This window comes from Babylonia areolata, chromosome 18 (assembly GCF_041734735.1).
Source record: "Babylonia areolata isolate BAREFJ2019XMU chromosome 18, ASM4173473v1, whole genome shotgun sequence".
In the NCBI taxonomy this organism is placed as follows: Eukaryota; Metazoa; Mollusca; class Gastropoda; order Neogastropoda; family Buccinidae; genus Babylonia; species Babylonia areolata.
In genome coordinates, this window is record NC_134893.1 from 13,426,622 (window position 1) to 13,444,000 (window position 17,379).

The window sequence follows — 17,379 nt, forward strand, 5'->3', positions numbered from 1 at the left end:
TATCGGCAATTCCACGTCGGAGTGCCTCTTGATAACTCGATCCTGCTGCTCGGCAGTGCTCGGGCCGATCTTGTCTGGTTATGGCGCCATCATGCCACATGTCCCCACCGTCTCGCGTCCGATGGCAACCGATTTGGGTCGGAATTCCCACGGCACTAAGGGACATTATTATTATTGGTTAAGGTGGCATAGAACCACGGACTCTCACACGCAGCATGACGCTCCTCTCTCTACAGCGAGGAAACGTCACACCGGGGGATATGTGCTCTAAAGACACCATCCTTTTCGCCGAATATCGGCGCCAAGGGAGGCAACTCCGCATTTGTAACCGACACAGCACGTCACTCCTGCCCCCCATGCTGTCCACCAACGATGTTTCTTCGAATTCTCATTGGGTCCTCATGCCCATTCATGGACTTTACACAACTTTGCACAGCAACTGCACCTTTCTTGCTGTTTCTAAGGCTATTGGCGACTGAACTTTTGGGTTCTTCATCCCCCACAGAGGCACACAGCCCTCTGCAGGCAACCAGTCCTATTACCATTCTCTTCTTGTGATACACAATAACGGGAAATAAATCACAATATTTCCCCTTCTGTCCTTTTGATTTTTATCACAATCAACAATCACAATATATATATATATATATATTTAAAAAAAATAAAAAAAATACACACACACACATATACATACATATCTATGAGATATCTTGCCACATTTATTCACTTATAGATGTATACTTATCCCTCAGAATACACATGCGTGTGCGCTTATGGGATAGGTTCAGACAACTTTCTTATTAACATGTACAATTATATTTCTATCTCTATTCATTGACATCTATTCATTGAGATTCCCTACATAGCAATATAGGCACACTTGCATTTGCGGCCTTCTGTCCACAATGCCCTGAACTCTCTGCACCTACGTACTTGCACTTTATTCATATGTGTATGTACATCTCATATTTAGGTGCATAAACAGATTCCTTTCTATTACTGATTATGCACACTTACCCATTTACTTGGCTATATCTGTGCACGCTACACGTATGCTTATGCATCCGCTTATTTCTTGTGTTTCGATCCCTTGTCATTGGCATATTTCTGACATCATTACTTGAGTTGATGGAAGTTTATAATCCCTTTGCACATGTATGTATTCATTTTCATAAATTCATCCCTACCTTGCTTTCGGAGGACGACTGCACTCGCAGACAAAACTGCCTCATTCACGCCTGAATGTATGCTCCTTCACATTTTAGTAGTGGCTGGTCCTTAGAGACCCACACACCCCCTTCCCACCCACAGGGCTAAGAATGCCCTCTCTTGGCGCAAGGAGGGACAAGGCAATCCAACTCATTTGCCTACAACAATCAACCATAGGGCTGGAGATGCCCTAACTTGACACAAGGAGGGATGAGGCAGTCCAACTTAGAGGTGCCACTCCGGACACACATGCCCTTCATTCCTCCCCAGTTTGTAAGGCATCCCTTCTTCCCCCCCTTGCCTATAACAACCTTTGGTTTGCACCACTGGTTGTGAGAACAGCTCCACATGGGCCCTACATCCTAGCCAGCCTTCCCATGAAGAGGTGTCAATCTTTGATTCCCAAATTTCTGCCCACTGGGCAGAAGACAATCACCCTAAGCCCATCTCTTCCACTCCTCTCTAGTAGCAGAAGGCCTGGGTCATAATTGTTTTCCTCTACATTTGGGAGAAAGGCATATTGATGAGGACGGATGCGTCTCACAGAGCACAATGAACCGTCCATTAGCCACAGGGGTGTACCTTACTGCCCACTCATACCAGCACGGCAGATGCCGCATTCAAGCACATCAGTTCGCCACATCACCTTGCTTGAACAGAGATCCAGCATCAACGTCTCAAACAATTGGCGTTTGAAAGCACTTTCTGCACTTGGTCTTCCCTGCCCGATCCTTTCAGCCTCAACACACAACCACTGCTGTGGTTACAGATGGCCATTCCTTCTCAAGCACTGTCTTTCCAATGAGACACTTCCAGGGGTTTCTAGCCTAGGCAGGCTATCCCATCATGGAGCCCCAGCCTTCAGTCAAGGGCCTGTCAGAGGATGACTTTGTTGTCACTTCGGAAGCAAGCACCATGTCTTTCAGACACATGGTTGCACCACAAGACCCCGTCAACTCTTTCCGGCTCCCTTACATTGCAACATAACCTGCATGGTGGACACCTTCATCCCTCAAGCACACAGCAGCTGTTTCCTGATTTACCCATGCTGATTGGTGTCCTAGGAACAATATATGATAATCAGTCGTGTACGACAGTCACCATCAGAACAGCAGAGGAGGCAACTGCTGTCCCAACTATTCGGGCTGGAATTCGATTATACAATTTCCAGTAGAGAGTGTTTTGCCTAAGTTGCATCCCCGGTCCCTCGATCAAGAGGGCCTTAGGACGGATCCCAATGGCTAGTTAGGCCGAAGGCTACAGCACTAAGTCCCAGTGCAATTTGACTTCCAGTCTGAGAGACACAGTCATTCATGAAAGGCTAAGCTGCAAATGATTTCCCTTTGCAATTAAGAAACCACTGATAATACAGCTCTCACTTTGCAGTTGGCCATACTGGAAACGTATGTCAGATCAACTTTCTGCAGGTGTCTCCAACATGCCACACTCGGGTAGAGAAGCCACCAAGCCTTCCGTAAGCCCCTTCGTGATGATACCTACCTGGGCAATTACACAACCCTGTCACAGAGACACCAGGGACATCAAGTCTTTTGTTGCCAAATGTCTGCCATTCTATGCATAGGCAGCATACCAGTGCTGTCATTTTTTGGCAATGACAAAAAAGTGGTGGGGGGAGCGCCCATTGCCTGTCAGCTCGCATGGAGGAGCTCTACAGATCTGGCTGTCATGCCTAAGGCAAGCCCAACATGGTGACATACCTCTGTCTCGTGCCACAGTTTCCTTCAAAAACAAAAATCACTTCCACTATCGGCCCACATCCGATGTGGAATCATCAGATCAAACCACATGTGCACTGCTTGCATTGACGCTCAACGTCGCTCAAATGAGACAACCCTATAAGGGTACGTGTTTCCTTACCTTCCTTTGATTCAAAGGGCTCTCAGTAAAGTGTGGATTCAACCCACCGACCCGATTTTCCTTGCCCTAGATTTATCAGCACAGCTGTGGTCCACAGACCTCCCCCACAATACAGCTGCGGACCTCTGTCTTCTTTGCCCGCACCAATATCCTTAGGTGACATCTATCGCTTTTGGGATGATGGCTCATCGACTTCAACCAGAGAGACGTCGCACGCCTTCGGGATGATGGCTTAAGAGGCATCACTTCTGTGGTAGTTGCACAACAGGCCATCACAGCACACAGACAATAGAACAGGCGAGCCCTCCACCTTGTCACGCTATTCTGCACTACTTGGGTCACGGTTAAGTATGTGTAATTAAAAGATAATTTTCTGTCTAAAATTACGTTTAAATAACATACGTACCGTGACCCAAATTTAAGACCCTCCCGTCCTCCCCGCTTCCTGTTCTCCCTGCTCGCTGCGCTGGTGATGGCATATTGCCGTCAAAAGAGGGCGCTAGCCAGCGGGACAAAGGGGAGGTTATCGGCCGTAGTTTCGTTTTCTCCGCATAGGCGGATAGTAGTTTGCACAGGCAGGAATGTCAGACCCCTGCCGGAGTCTGCACTAGTTGGGTCACGGCAAGTATGTTTAAATTTTAAACGTAATTTTAGACAGAAAGTTTCCTTTTGGTGTGCTTAGTCCTATATTTCCTTGACTTGTATTATTCTTGTGATACTTAACCCATTCAGTGCCTATAAGATGCCAACAGTGGTTTCTGCAGATTGGCGGGATAAGTTGTGCAAGTCACGGGTCTTTTATAGCCACTATTCTCTTATTTTCTTTTACAGGTATAACCAGATAGTAAGCATGCTATTTCCAGATGCATTTTTTTGGTTGTATTTCTGTGTGTCATTCTGGGGAGGTGGAAATAGGGTAGGTATGCCTAATTGTGAATGATCCAGTCAAAGCAACAAGCTCAACATGTGTACTGTAAAGATGACATGTCATACGATAGTCAAACGCAGATCTTTTGTTTTTGACAGCTTTCTGTGACTGGTTGCACCAGGAAAAGTTTGTCTGCACATTCTTTTCAAAGTTTTGTTGACGTTTGAAACAGCAGGGGTGCCTGAGGGTAAATCAAAATGCGAACGGGCAAGTCTAATTGCGAACGATGGCTTTGGGTGCATGGAGACAATAACAGAAGCAGGTCTTTTACTCATTAGGCAGAACATATTGGAACATCACACCAGACTGTTGTTTTGTTGATTTTGATCACACATGCACACACACACACAAAGTGACATTCAAACACTCACACCACACACAAACACACCTTTTGAGAGTGCTTAATAACTGTGCAGCATCGTTTGCAAATAGACTCGCGTCAAAATATAGTCTAATTGGAAACGACACAATTTTGCAGATTCCTGTGAAAACTGACGTTCTGGTCTGTCACGGATATGCTTTCTTATATTCTCCCAGCACTGGTAATGTGCATTCAACATATCCAATGAAATCAACTATTTCAAACTGTGTCAACATTCAAGTCCTACAACTTGCTTTCATTGATTTTAGGATTTTGAGAGCATGTGTGTAACCTTGGTTGGCAGTGGTGTGTGAAGAGAAGAAACAGCATGGAAATAGCCAGAAATAGCTGATGTTTGACTGGTTCTTGGAAATGGATATTCATCAAGGTATTAGAAAAAGGTCAAAGCAGACGTTGAATTGTGAAATGCAATTGTTAAGAACGCTCCAAAGTGGGGTGGTCTGCGAATCATTCGACGAGTGCAATAGCTGAATGGTTAAAGCGTTGGATTTTCAATCTGAGGGTCCTGGGTTCGGATCTCGGTGACGGCACCTTGTTGGTAAAGGATGGAGATTTTTCTGATGTCCCAAGTCAACATATGTGCAGACTTGCTAGTGCCTGAACCCCTTTTGTGTGTATACGCAAGCAGAAGATCAAATATGCACGTAATCAATGTCAGGTGGATAATGGAAACCAAAACATACCCAGCATGCACACCCCCAAAAACGGATTGTGTAAGATGTTACATGTCTGTCTATGTGTGTGTGGTTGAAATCTGATTGAATGACCCAGGAAGTGAATGATGAGCGCCTAGTGGCAGCCATCAGTCCGCTCTATCCAGGTAGGTAGCCTGTTGTGCAAATGACCCCATGTTTGTAAAGTGCTCAGAGCTTGGTCTCTGACCGAGGATAGGTGCTAATATAAGTATCCATATGAATCAATTACAGTTTGCAGTTACACACACCTACCATATACTCTTTAAATGCATAAAATTATCTTCACTTTGAAATGCCTTAATAACTAGTTATCTAGATTCCACATTCATTTTCCTTTACAAAAGTGTTTACTTTCATTCAGTATCTCCTATAGTTTTGTGCTAGATTTAAAAAAAAAAAAATTAAAAAAAAAAGTTTCCCCGAATCTTCCAAATTCCTGGCAAGGGGAGAGCACTTTTTGACTCACTTGTGTAAACAAAGTGAGTCTATGTTTTAACCCGGTGTTCCGTTGTCTGTGTGTGTGTGTGTGTCTGTGGTAAACTTTAAGATTGACATTTTCTCTGCAACTACTTTGTCATTTGACACCAAATTTGGCATAAAAATAGGAAAAATTCAGTTCTTTCCAGTCATCTTGTTTAAAACAATATTGCACCTCTGGGATTGGCACAAAAAAATAATGAATCCTAATTATATGCAAACTGCATTTACTGTTATATTTATATTTTTTGTATTCTCTAAACTTGGCACTTTGATCTGATATTCTGACCCAACAGCTAGAGCAGTCATTATTATCATTTTTTGTTCAAACAGGAACTGCTTTTGCTAAGCATGGAAGTTTTATTTATTTTGCAAACGTTTTGGTGCAGATAGTAAAAAAAGGGAAATTACTCTGTAATGCTAGGGGAGTTAATTTGCTTTAAACTGATCTTTCTCATCTTAAACATTACATTTTGAAATTATACTCAATACATAAAAAGCTTGGATTTTTTTTATTTTTTATTTTTATAATTTTTTAAGTGTATCACAAGTGAATCTTTTATATTATTTTCATTTGTCTTTTTAATACAAAATTCTCTGACACTGAATAGGTTAACTGAGTATAAATATTGAGGAACCCAGTCATTTTCAACAAAAATAAATGCAGTCAGGCAATAAGAACCGGACTGGGAAAAACCTTTGAACTGACTTAAAGTAAAAGCCACATTTTAACACATGTAAAGAACAAAAAAAGGTATATATTATGAGAAGTATGATACTGTACAAACAATTGCCCTTTGTTCCAAAGGAAATTAACTTACAAATGAAATACAGGCATACAACAGAACACAGAGCTGAAATTAAAACCATGCATACCAAATTCCACATTACTGGTACTTTTACACATTCTATTTTGAACCTTCTGAACCATTCTGATAACTGTTCATGGTTTTATGTCTCTTTTCACTTACTGCAGCTGTTTGTTAAAACTAATTGTTCATGTGAATTATGAATGTAAATCTGCATAGAGTGAAGAAAAACAAGTCAAAGCTACCATCCCTGAGCACCAGTTATGGAGGCAAATCATGCAATTCTACCACTCTAAATGAACTTCACCCTTTAAGTTAAAACACTTGTTAAGTTGGCTGCAAGTTATTGCCTGCGTGAACAGCCAATATGGCTGTTGTTGAGAACAAAATGTCTGCAAAATACTGATATTACCAGTAGATACAATGTGCCTGTCACCAACACCTAATTTAATTTGGGGTAAAAGGTTGTACACATTCTGCAATAATATGCCAGAAAGTAAAATGCATTCATAACAAAGTTACGTAAATGTCCATGACAACATCATAGTTGATACTCTCAACATAATATGCACATTTCACTGTTTTTTCTGTCATCTGTTGTATGTGATTCTGTCCTTTGTGTTATGTAATAATTTAATAAAAGATTCTTTTAAATGCATGCAATAGAAACTACAAACATAAGACGAGCAACATAAGCAAAACATGCACCAAAATTCAAAGGTGTGGACAGAAATTCTGCAGTCCACAAACTGAGCACTGTTTCAGCTGAAGAAATGATACATGTCACCCCCTTTCATACATAAAAATAGATTATGTAAGAACACAGAACATATAACCAATGGTCACCTTGGAATGTAGACACCGTTATTCGTTAAAGTATAAGATGGGCTGAAAAGAGATCCATGCTGTTCTTAAGTCATACCAGTATATATGTACTGTTCAGATAATGTGGAAACTGGTTAACGTTAATGGGTGGAATGAGGATAATGGGAGTGAAAGAGTCTTTCCTAAGGATACACCACCAGGCTGAAATGGGACACTGAGCCCTGACTACTGGATCAGAAGCCACCTAATAGTGGAGACACAAATAATGAAATATGGAACATGAAAACAGCACATTCCACACCTCAATAGACAGCAGCAGTTCGGATCTAGACACTGCATATCGGGAAGACAACAGAGATATTGATGTTTATCTCACATGCAGTCGACTAAGGACACGTGGAAGAACATGGGTGAGCCTTCTAGTTGGGTGCTCAGATATGAACACATGTGATGAGGCAATTCATTTGTGGTGTTCTTTTAGTACAGGCAGGTTCATAAGGCTGACAGAGGTAGGGATGAGAAGGGTGATTTACACTTATCAGTGACTGATTTCCAGGTTCTTGACATACATGTTTTATGTCATGTTTGGAGAACCAAATATATGAGAAGAGATTGGTGTCTGTTATAAACGGTATGTAATAGAACCACAAAAAGACAAAATGGCTTTGTTTCCGTTGTGGATTGTTGCCCTGTATAGGGATTACCACAGGATTATAGACAAGTCAAAAAGCAGAATGTAAAAGAACAACAAAGTCAAGATGCTGCAAAAATGGAGTACATCAAATGAGAGTATAGGGATTACCACAGGATTACAGACAAGTCAAAAAGTTAATGTTCGTTGGCACTGATAAAATTCATTACAGAAGCAGAATGTAAAAGAGCAACAAAGTCAAGATGCTGCAAAAATGGAGTATATCAAATGAGAGCGAGTAATCTTCGAATTAATAAATGTAAATTGTTTTTCTCCTATGTTTGGGATGAGTATTTGTATTTGATGTCTATTCTGGAGACCAGTATAAATAAACGAATTTAAAAAAGAAACAGCTGTGTGTGTTCTGATTGTTTCTGGGCAGTAAACAGATTACAGGTTGTTTTCATTTCCTCTTTAAAAACGATTTCCCCCAACTCTAATCACATACAAGGACGGAGTACAGTCGAAAAATGTTTTGTTTTTTAAGTCCTGGTTCTGTTTTGCTTTGTAACAAGAATGCCCCTACCACATACAGGACCGGGTTAAAGAGATGGTGTTGGGCATAATCATTATGCTACTGACTCTTCGTCGTGACGTGCCAGCAACTTTGAAATTCGTCATGACTCCTTCTCTTGAGCTTCACGGTTTTTGTCTGATCGAACTTTTTACAGTGCGACAGCGGTTGGGCACTTTTTTGACCAACCAAAGGAAGGAAATATTTCACTGCAATGGTATTATGTACTTCCGCTCTTTCAGCCAATCGCGTTAGAAATTAGAGGTATTTCCCGCCGTCTGCTGGCAATATTGGGCGGGAGTGACTGTGCTGCCAAGAAAAGCGCGCGCCTGATCGGCACTCACAGGTCTTTCCACTAGTTACGACACGCTGCAAGAACAGCAGTTTATTGCACACCGTAATTCATTTCATCGATCGCTACTTAGCATCTTGAAAACAACCATGTTTGAAGCGCGTCTCGTTCAAGGCTCTCTGTGGAAGAAAGTGTTGGAAGCGATCAAAGATTTGCTGAATGATGCCATCTACGACTGCTCCAGCACGGGGATCACACTCCAGGCCATGGACAGCTCTCACGTCAGCTTGGTCTCCCTGAGTTTACGAAGTGATGGCTTTGACACTTTCAGATGTGATAGGAACCTTGCCATGGGAATCAATCTGCCCAGGTACGTACAGCACGGGAAACTTCACACACGCAGACGTCCACGATATTCTGATTCACTTGCACTGAACATTGACAGGCACGTATAAGTAGTTGCGCGCGCGCACACACTCATTTCTTTGGCTGACACTGTGACAAGCGCACTGACATATTAATGACACTCACCCCGTGTGCATGTACTCATTCTAAAGAATTACTTTAGATGACATGTTATGAAACCCCCCCTCCCATTCCCCCTAATAATACGAAAAGGGACTTGGACCATCATGTACTGTTAGTGCGTAAATGAAGAGCTAAAAATACTTTAAAAAAATACTTTTAAATGATTGCTAACAAGTACTTGTATGTAATTTGTCTCATTTAATGCCAAACAAAAAGTACCTTTTTATTGTAATAGGGAGACTTGTCTAGTTTTCCTATGATAACATGTGATAATTGCATTTAGAGTGAAATAAAGCAGAAATGAAGAAAAGATCAAGAAAGAAAGGATGACAGTAATCTGCTACAGTGAAGACTGATTAAACTTCCCTCTGTTCCACACCATCCCAGTTTTTCTGGGAATGGAAATCCAGTAGAAAGCAGTCTCACAGGGTCAAGGTGTGTGTTGAAATGTTCTATCAACTCCCATTATCTCTGTCTCGGACAGGAGACACGTTTCGAGTATGCCATTGTTAAACCATTTTAACCAACTGGCTTTGTCATCAGAGCAGTCACCATGTCCAAGTTTGTGTTGTCCTGCTCTGGAAATTGTGAACTTTAAACGTCACAAAGTAATGTTGTGTCATTCTTTTCCAGTAACACTAACAGACTGCTGTGTCATTCTTTTCCAGTAACAGACTGCTGGATGAGTTCTATGGTCATTTTGGATCTTGCACATGCGCATCTCTTTTTTTCAAAATCGAAGCAGTGCTTGATTAAGGCAATCAACATAAGCAAAAGCAGTAGACGTGCTGTCCTCCGTTTCTTCAGTTGATGGTCACCATGCCCACAACCAGTCTGTGTCCAATAAGTACCATTGTAAAAAAAGTATGCATATTATTAAAATAATAATAATAAAAAAGAAAAAAAGAGGCCTTCTGTTTTGCATGTTCTGGCATTCTTGATCGTCTTTGTAATTTGCACTTTCAGAGTGCCAGTCAACTATGAGTGCATAGATCATGTAAGCATGGAACTCTCCAGCAGTCTATTATATGCTTAGGACTTCAACTGACTTGTCAGTGCAATATCAGAAGTTACTTTTACCTAGACAACTGGAGAGTTTCACAGCCATCTTGAATCTTGCGCATGTGCATCTTTTACTTGAAATATGGAGTAATGCCTAAGATGATCAGTATGGACAAAAACAGCAGATGTGCTGTCCTCTATTTATTCAGTTGATAGCCTCCATTGCTACAACTAGACTGCATTGAAGTGCCATTGTATGCATAAAGAAAAACAAACACACACATACCAAAATATGAACCAAAAAAGGTGAAAAAAGAAGCCTGCTGGTTTGCACGTTCTGTCAATCGCCTTTGTTGCTCGCAATTTTGGAGAGCCAGTTAACTTAAAGTGTACAGGTCACGGGATGTACTTCTGAAAGTTCAGAACTCTCTACTGGTCTATTAACAATCTCTTTAGTAAGGGAGGGCTAGCAGACATTTTAAAAGACATGTAGATTTAAACAAAACTGCTGAACATTTTCAGGGAATTTCTAGCCCTGGTTTGGAAGGGGCAAAGTTAGTAATAGACTGCAGTTCTTGGGTAAGAAACTGATTTGCGTTGGATTAGCATGCCAGTCTGGCAGTCTTAGTGCATGGCTTAGAAACCTTTTTGTGTTGGATGAGGAAGCCATTCTGCATTAAACATGAAGTGAGAAATGTAATTGTCAGCAGTAATTGATGGAAACAGCTAATTTGGAAATAGTTATGTTACCTTACTCTGCCTAAAACTAGTAAGGAAAATGAGCACCTCATGGAAATCTTTGATTTAAAGTAGCAAGAAATACTGAGTTGTAATCAGTGCTAAGTGTAACTAAATAATCATGGGTTGCAAAATGCCAGTGATACATACTGCTGTGTTGTTCACGAGTTCAAAGTGCCGTATAATTATATCAACTATTATGACCAAAATCTGGTCTTTACATTTATTGTATACTTGCACACAAGATTACATGTTTATTTTATTTATGTATGCACCGCATACTCTGAATTTTGAATGATAGATTTTGATCCTTCTCCAAAACATTTTTAACTGTAAGAAATTTTTACCTTTAGCTTTTTAGCTATAGTTTCTTTTTCAAGTAAAGGGAAAGGCAGCATACAAAAATACCAGTGTTGTATGTTGCAGCATGTCAAAGATTCTGAAATGTGCTGGCAATGATGACATCATCACCATCAAGGCAGGAGACAATGCAGACACTGTCACTTTTGTCTTTGAATCCCCAAGTGAGTTGATTAAAGTAAGATCAGTAAAGTTAAAGTATGTATCATTATTTTTTCTTTTAAAAAAAAAACATTTTCAGATTGTGTAAAGCACTGATCCACTTTTCACAGAAAAAGAGAGAAAAAAAGATTATTGGTTTAATCTAGGATTTTCATTTGTTCTGTAACTGCTTTATATTCTCTGTTTACAAGAAAAATGAGCTCATTCAGTTATTCATGATGTTTGGGCCAAAAGGAAGGCTGAAGTTTCTGATTTAAGTTTAAATAAGCTGTTTGTCAAGGCCATTTCTAGTTTGTGTTGTTATACTTTTATTACACTCATTTAAGTATTGATCAGTTTTACCTTAGTAATTTGTAAGTTTTTAATTTTATGGTGACAGATACACTACTTTATAAAGTATTTTGATTGCTATTTAATAACATACAAATAAAAAGCCAATGAGGTTTGCATACAGCCACTAAATTTATATGTACATACACTTTGATACAAGTATAAAAGTAGAATGATTTTTTTGAATAATCAGTGTTGTGATGAACTTTAAAAAAAAACAAAAATTTAAGTGTCACATGGGCTTAGAAAAAGGTGTTTGTGTGTTTTTGTTTTTCCAGATCAAGAAAAAGTATCAGACTATGAAATGAAGTTGATTGACCTTGACACAGAACATCTTGGGATACCAGTAAGTAACTTATTAATGAAAGATGTGCATTGCTTATGAGTTTCAGTTTTAATGGGGTGTAAAGTGTGCAGACTGATCCCTTATTATGTTACAGAATCTTACTCTTTAAAATATATTTTTTAGCCTTTCACTTCCGACCGTGGATATAGCTGCGGTTTGGAGATAATCGCACAATCAGGTATCCAGCCAGTCTTTGCATATGCTTACCTCCCTTGCAAATGGCAACTGCCTTGATGTGTGTTAGAAACAATTGCTCGGCAAGTTTTGGCTTTATTTTGATGCAGTTTTTGTTAATAAATTGAAAAGTTGTTGAGTGTGCCAACATGGCTGCCAGAACGCACAGTACAGAAGAGGTGGTCTGAATTTTATTTGATTTTCCGTACAACGTTGACATAAGCAACTACGAAAATGTGATTGAAAATGAAAGTAATGTAATGTTGATCAACTGAAGTGATTCTGGTTATCCTGATGATGATTGCATACTACAGGGTACATCAACAGGAAGGGGATGGGGAGGGGAGGGTGGTGGTGTCAGAAGTGGGTATAGAAAAAACCCAAACATTTTAGCTTGAAACCTTCATTTTGGGGGTTTCATTTACTGCGAAGCTCTCCAGATAAAAGCTGTTATCTTCCCCTGATTGGGAGTTATCTCTTCTCAGCATTGAAGTTATGATGATATATATCTGCTCCATTCTCAGCATTGAAGTTATGATGATTATATTCTCCATTCATTTTTCTTCAGGAAAACATTTACAACTTACGAGCATGATTTTAATTTTTGTGATAAAAAAAAAAAGTGGTGATTATTTTGTACAAATCACCGATGGTTATGGAAGTGAAAGGGTTAAAGGGGCAACAGTACGGTTGCTTTTAAGTGTAAAGGAGACTAAGGCAGGCACTAGCCATTGTTGCTAAGCATTTCCCAACAGCTTGCAAACAGGCACTTGGAAACAGACCTACAACTGTTCCTTAGATGTGCAGAGATCTTGCTCACAGGTTCTCATTTTTTTGTTTGAAAAAGTTGGTGGCCAAGCCATTCGGAGTGGGTCCCTAAGTCTGATGTAAAAAGTTTTTGGAACCATCATTCGTGCAGGACATTTAATCTATTCAGTAGGTCATATTAAAACTTGGAAAAGTTGTCATGCTCCTTGATCATTTGGTTTCTAATTTCTGCAAGATCATTTCAGTTACATAACCTATAGTATTTATAAAATTTAAAAAAAAAAAGAAGAAAGGAAAAAGATGTAGTTTCTGTGATTTAAAACTGACAATTTGTTGTTCCAGGACACGGAGTACAGTGCTGTTGTGAAGCTTCCATCAGGAGAATTTCAGAGGATTTGTCGTGATCTGAGTCAGATTGGGGATTCCGTAGTCATCTCCTGCACCAAGGAGGGTGTCAAGTTTTCTGCCAGTGGAGATCTAGGCACAGGTAACACTTTGTTGTTTGAGACAAGTGCACTTTCTTGAGTAGATATTGAAAGTTTTGTATTTCATTGTCACAAAAAGAACTTTGTGTTATATGAGTTTTCTGGCCGTGCTTGTTTTTCACAAGGTCTCACATGTAAAGAAAATACACAAATAAGAAGTAAAAGCTGTTGAAAAGTATGTGGAGAAAGGCTTTATACAATGTGTTCTATTTTGAAAGATATAAGTTTTTCTCGTATGTAAAAAGAATGTCCTCAAATGATTCACTTTTTTCATGCCTGTCAAAAATTAAGATGCCTTATTTTTTGGTTGCCTTTTCCATGATGTTTATACAAGCCTTCTTAAAACCTTGTTGACTTATTTGTGTAAACAGTGTCTGTTTTTAATCTTTTTTCTTCGAAATTCAAGATCCTTTTTATTGCAGTGTATGCAGTCGGCAAGTGATTTTCATTTAGTAACTGCAGTAGACCTGGCTGCCTGCATACATTTGTTATATCTGCTCAAACAAGGCTTTCGTTACAATTTAGAATGTGTTGTTGGAAGTGCATTTTGAGTTTAAAGGGGATAAAGTATGATTTATGAAAAACATTATTGTATATCCCTGACACAAGTGAATGAGAAAATAAAATTGTCAGGGCAAAGCACTACAGTTTACAGCTGAATGATGTGAGGAGTAATCAAGAGTTAACTCCAGAGATGCTTTTCATTTTCTACATCTCGTAAAATGTTTTCGTTTGTTTCCTCGTTGAATTGGGTTTGGCATATAAAATGGATGAGTATCTCTACTGTTGTCTTGTCTTGCGCACACACACACACAAAGGAGGGAAGCAAGCTTTTAAGACTAAATCATGTGATTCCTTAGAGTGGAGACTGAAGTCTCAACTGAAGAATGATGGACAATTCTTAATTCTTATGCACAGTTGTGGAATTGATACTAGGATTTCAGACTAAAACTGATAATTGGGATTTCATCCATGTTGGTAATTTCATTACTTGACCAGGGAATTATCTTGACAGGAAACATCAAGCTGGCCCAGACCTCCAGCACTGATAAAGAGGAGGAGGCCGTTGTAGTGGAGATGAACCAGGCAGTGTGCCTCACTTTTGCCCTGCGCTACTTGAATTTCTTCACCAAGGCAACACCCCTGTCTCCGCAGGTCACCCTGTCCATGTCCCAGGATGTTCCATTGGGTAAGGTTTGGGTGAAATTGCCCTGATACTCTAGTAGGCAGTTTTGTGGCAAGACATTGTTTTGTCTAATGCATGATTGCGTTGACTGTCTTAGCAAAACTGAACACTAACATTTAAAAAAAAAAAAAAAAAAAAAAAAAATCTACAACTCATTTCAGTTCTTCAAAGAAATAATCATCCAGCACAAATGAGAAAAGGGGAGAGAAAAAAAAGGTGTTATCAGTTCTGATAAACTTGTTCTAATCTCTAGAGATAAGTTGGATGATTTATTTCACCTAACATCTCAGAAAGATATGGTGATCAATTGAATTTCATTTACAAAATTGGTTTCAGTTTCAACTTATCTAGATTGTAAATTCCTTATGATTTATATTTAAAAAAATCAAAAAAAATCTTGACTCTGTGAGGGGTCATTTGGGTGGTGAAGAGAACTGTTTAACGCTTGATTCCCCATGGTGGTTTGTGTATTGAAAGTCTGGGTCTAACTCTTTTTAAATTCTCTTTAAAAAAAACAACATATATATGTGTGTGTGCGACTTTGTCTATTGACAGTTTTGACCGTATATGAGAAGGTAACAGTTAGTGTATCAGTTATGATTATAGATTAGATAACCGAGTGTGTATCCATTATGTATCTACTGCAACAGGTTTGTGTCTGTTTCAGTGGTGGAGTACAAGATTGCTGACATGGGATTTTTACGTTTCTACCTAGCTCCGAAGATTGAGGATCAGGATGCCGAGTGAAGTGGATGAGCAACAGTATATACATCACCTGTCTGCTCTGAACATTTCATACATCAGCACTTGCTAAAACCGGTTCACAAAGACAATATGGTGTAGCAGTGTTACTAGTTTACTTCTCCAACCATTGTAGAAAGATCTCTCAAACAGCAGTGGAGCCACTCACAATTCAACTTTCAGCAGGTCGCCCTTCGAATAGCAGTGGCTGCAACCCCACAACCAGCCACTGCAGTGGAAACGACTGGCTTAGTGGAAGCATGTTCCCAGTTACCTAGCAAAAATAACACCTTGTTTGCAGTGCACCATACTTGGTGATGGAACAGGTCTTGAACTGAATGTTAGACCTGTGATGTCAGCAGACATTTTTATGTGTGTGTACATGTTCACCACTCATGTAATATAATTTCATCAATGCATATTTCTAAGTCATGTCATATGACTGTCATGTTCATGATTAAAGGATATTTACATATGAGTTCGTCTGTTTTTCCTCTCTTATTTTCAAGTGCTTTTGCCAAGTGGGAAATGTATTTTATTAGTAAAGTTATAAGTACAAGTAGACAGAAAGGGACTACAGGTATAATGGATAGTACATGAAATTTGAGTGGAGTTTCATCTGGTGTATACATGTTATAAGGTGCAGTAACATCAACTGGAATCAGTGTGCACTAGCTGATGGCTGAACATTTCTTCCATAATGGCATGTTGAAGGGGGCGAGGGTTCACTTTCACAACCGAAAATTAATGAAAATAGTAAGTTCTTTGTGTTTCATGTTGTACTACATATTGGTTTGGCTATCAAAGTGGATTTTTCTACAGCATTTTGCCAGGGACAACCCTTTTGTTGCTCTAGGTTCTGGTTCTACATGTGCTAAGTGCATGCTACACACGGTACCTCAGTACATCAGCTCTTCTGAAGACTAGTGTCCAGACCAGTACTCGAGGTCTAGCGGAGAAGAAGACACTGGCGAGTGTGTAATTTGAACCTGTTTGGATTCTTTCGGCTTCCCAGGAGGATATCCACCACTGGGCTATCATTCTATTTTTGAAAATTCTGTATAAAAAAGATTGGATTAAATCACCTCAAATCAAATATGTAGTTTGATACTATAAATCTTCACACTTTGTATTTTGTCCAGGTTTTTATTTTTTTTTTTATATGAATGATACATTGTTTGAAGTAGGAAAAAGGCAAGTACATGCTCTGTCACTAATAATAATCTTTTGGTTGTACGGTAATCCAACAGTGACAAATCAATACTATATTCTCCATGAAACTCTTTTAAGGGCGATTGTCAGAAGACATGATATGGTCAGGATAACGTGTTGATTGTGGACAGGGTTAACCTTCGCTGGCTGTCGCTTTTGACTACACACAGAAGCTCATGTGGGTCGTCCACGACCCATACCGCTGTCACTTTTGACTACACACGGAAGCTCATGTGCGTCGTCCATGACCCATACCTTTTAAAGAGACAAAAACCTGTATATTCCTCAAAAGCTTGTGTGGGTCGTGCATGACCCATACTTTGTAAAGAGACAAAAACCTGTATATTCCTCCAAAGCTTATAACAAAATATAGAAAAGGAAAGCATATCGTAACAACTGATTACACACATGCACTCGCACAAACACATACACTCGGAAGAAACGTGCTCACACACGCGCACATACACAGATTGCACACGAATGCATAACACCGCATGCACATACATACTAACCCTACTTAAGTATGCAGAGATAGAGATGACTCCTAGCATCCTAAACACGCACAAAGATATTCAGTCACACAGGTACATGCTGTTAGGGATAGAAGGGGGTTATAGCTGAAGACGGGTGAAAGGGATGGGGCGGGG

The 17,379-nt window shown here is 39.7% G+C and overlaps 1 protein-coding gene across 1 annotated transcript; it reads left to right on the forward strand.

The window, feature by feature from the left end:
• The first annotated feature begins 8,135 nt into the window (after positions 1–8,135).
• Positions 8,136–15,998, forward strand: LOC143292476 (proliferating cell nuclear antigen-like). The gene is made up of 6 exons (XM_076602790.1): positions 8,136–9,070; positions 11,395–11,492; positions 12,099–12,166; positions 13,451–13,595; positions 14,609–14,782; positions 15,447–15,998. The coding sequence occupies exons 1-6, from the start codon at positions 8,850–8,852 to the stop codon at positions 15,524–15,526; spliced, it is 786 nt and encodes a 261-aa protein (XP_076458905.1). The 5' UTR covers positions 8,136–8,849; the 3' UTR covers positions 15,527–15,998.
• Positions 15,999–17,379: the final 1,381 nt, after the last annotated feature.

Excerpts from the sequence above, each read along its gene's own strand:
- LOC143292476 (XM_076602790.1), top strand. The coding sequence starts at position 8,850 with ATGTTTGAAGCGCGTCTCGTTCAAGGCTCTCTGTGGAAGAAAGTGTTG. Across the intron at positions 9,071-11,394 it reads ATGGGAATCAATCTGCCCAG|CATGTCAAAGATTCTGAAAT; the intron begins GTACGTACAGCA and ends TGTATGTTGCAG. Across the intron at positions 13,596-14,608 it reads CAGTGGAGATCTAGGCACAG|GAAACATCAAGCTGGCCCAG; the intron begins GTAACACTTTGT and ends TTATCTTGACAG.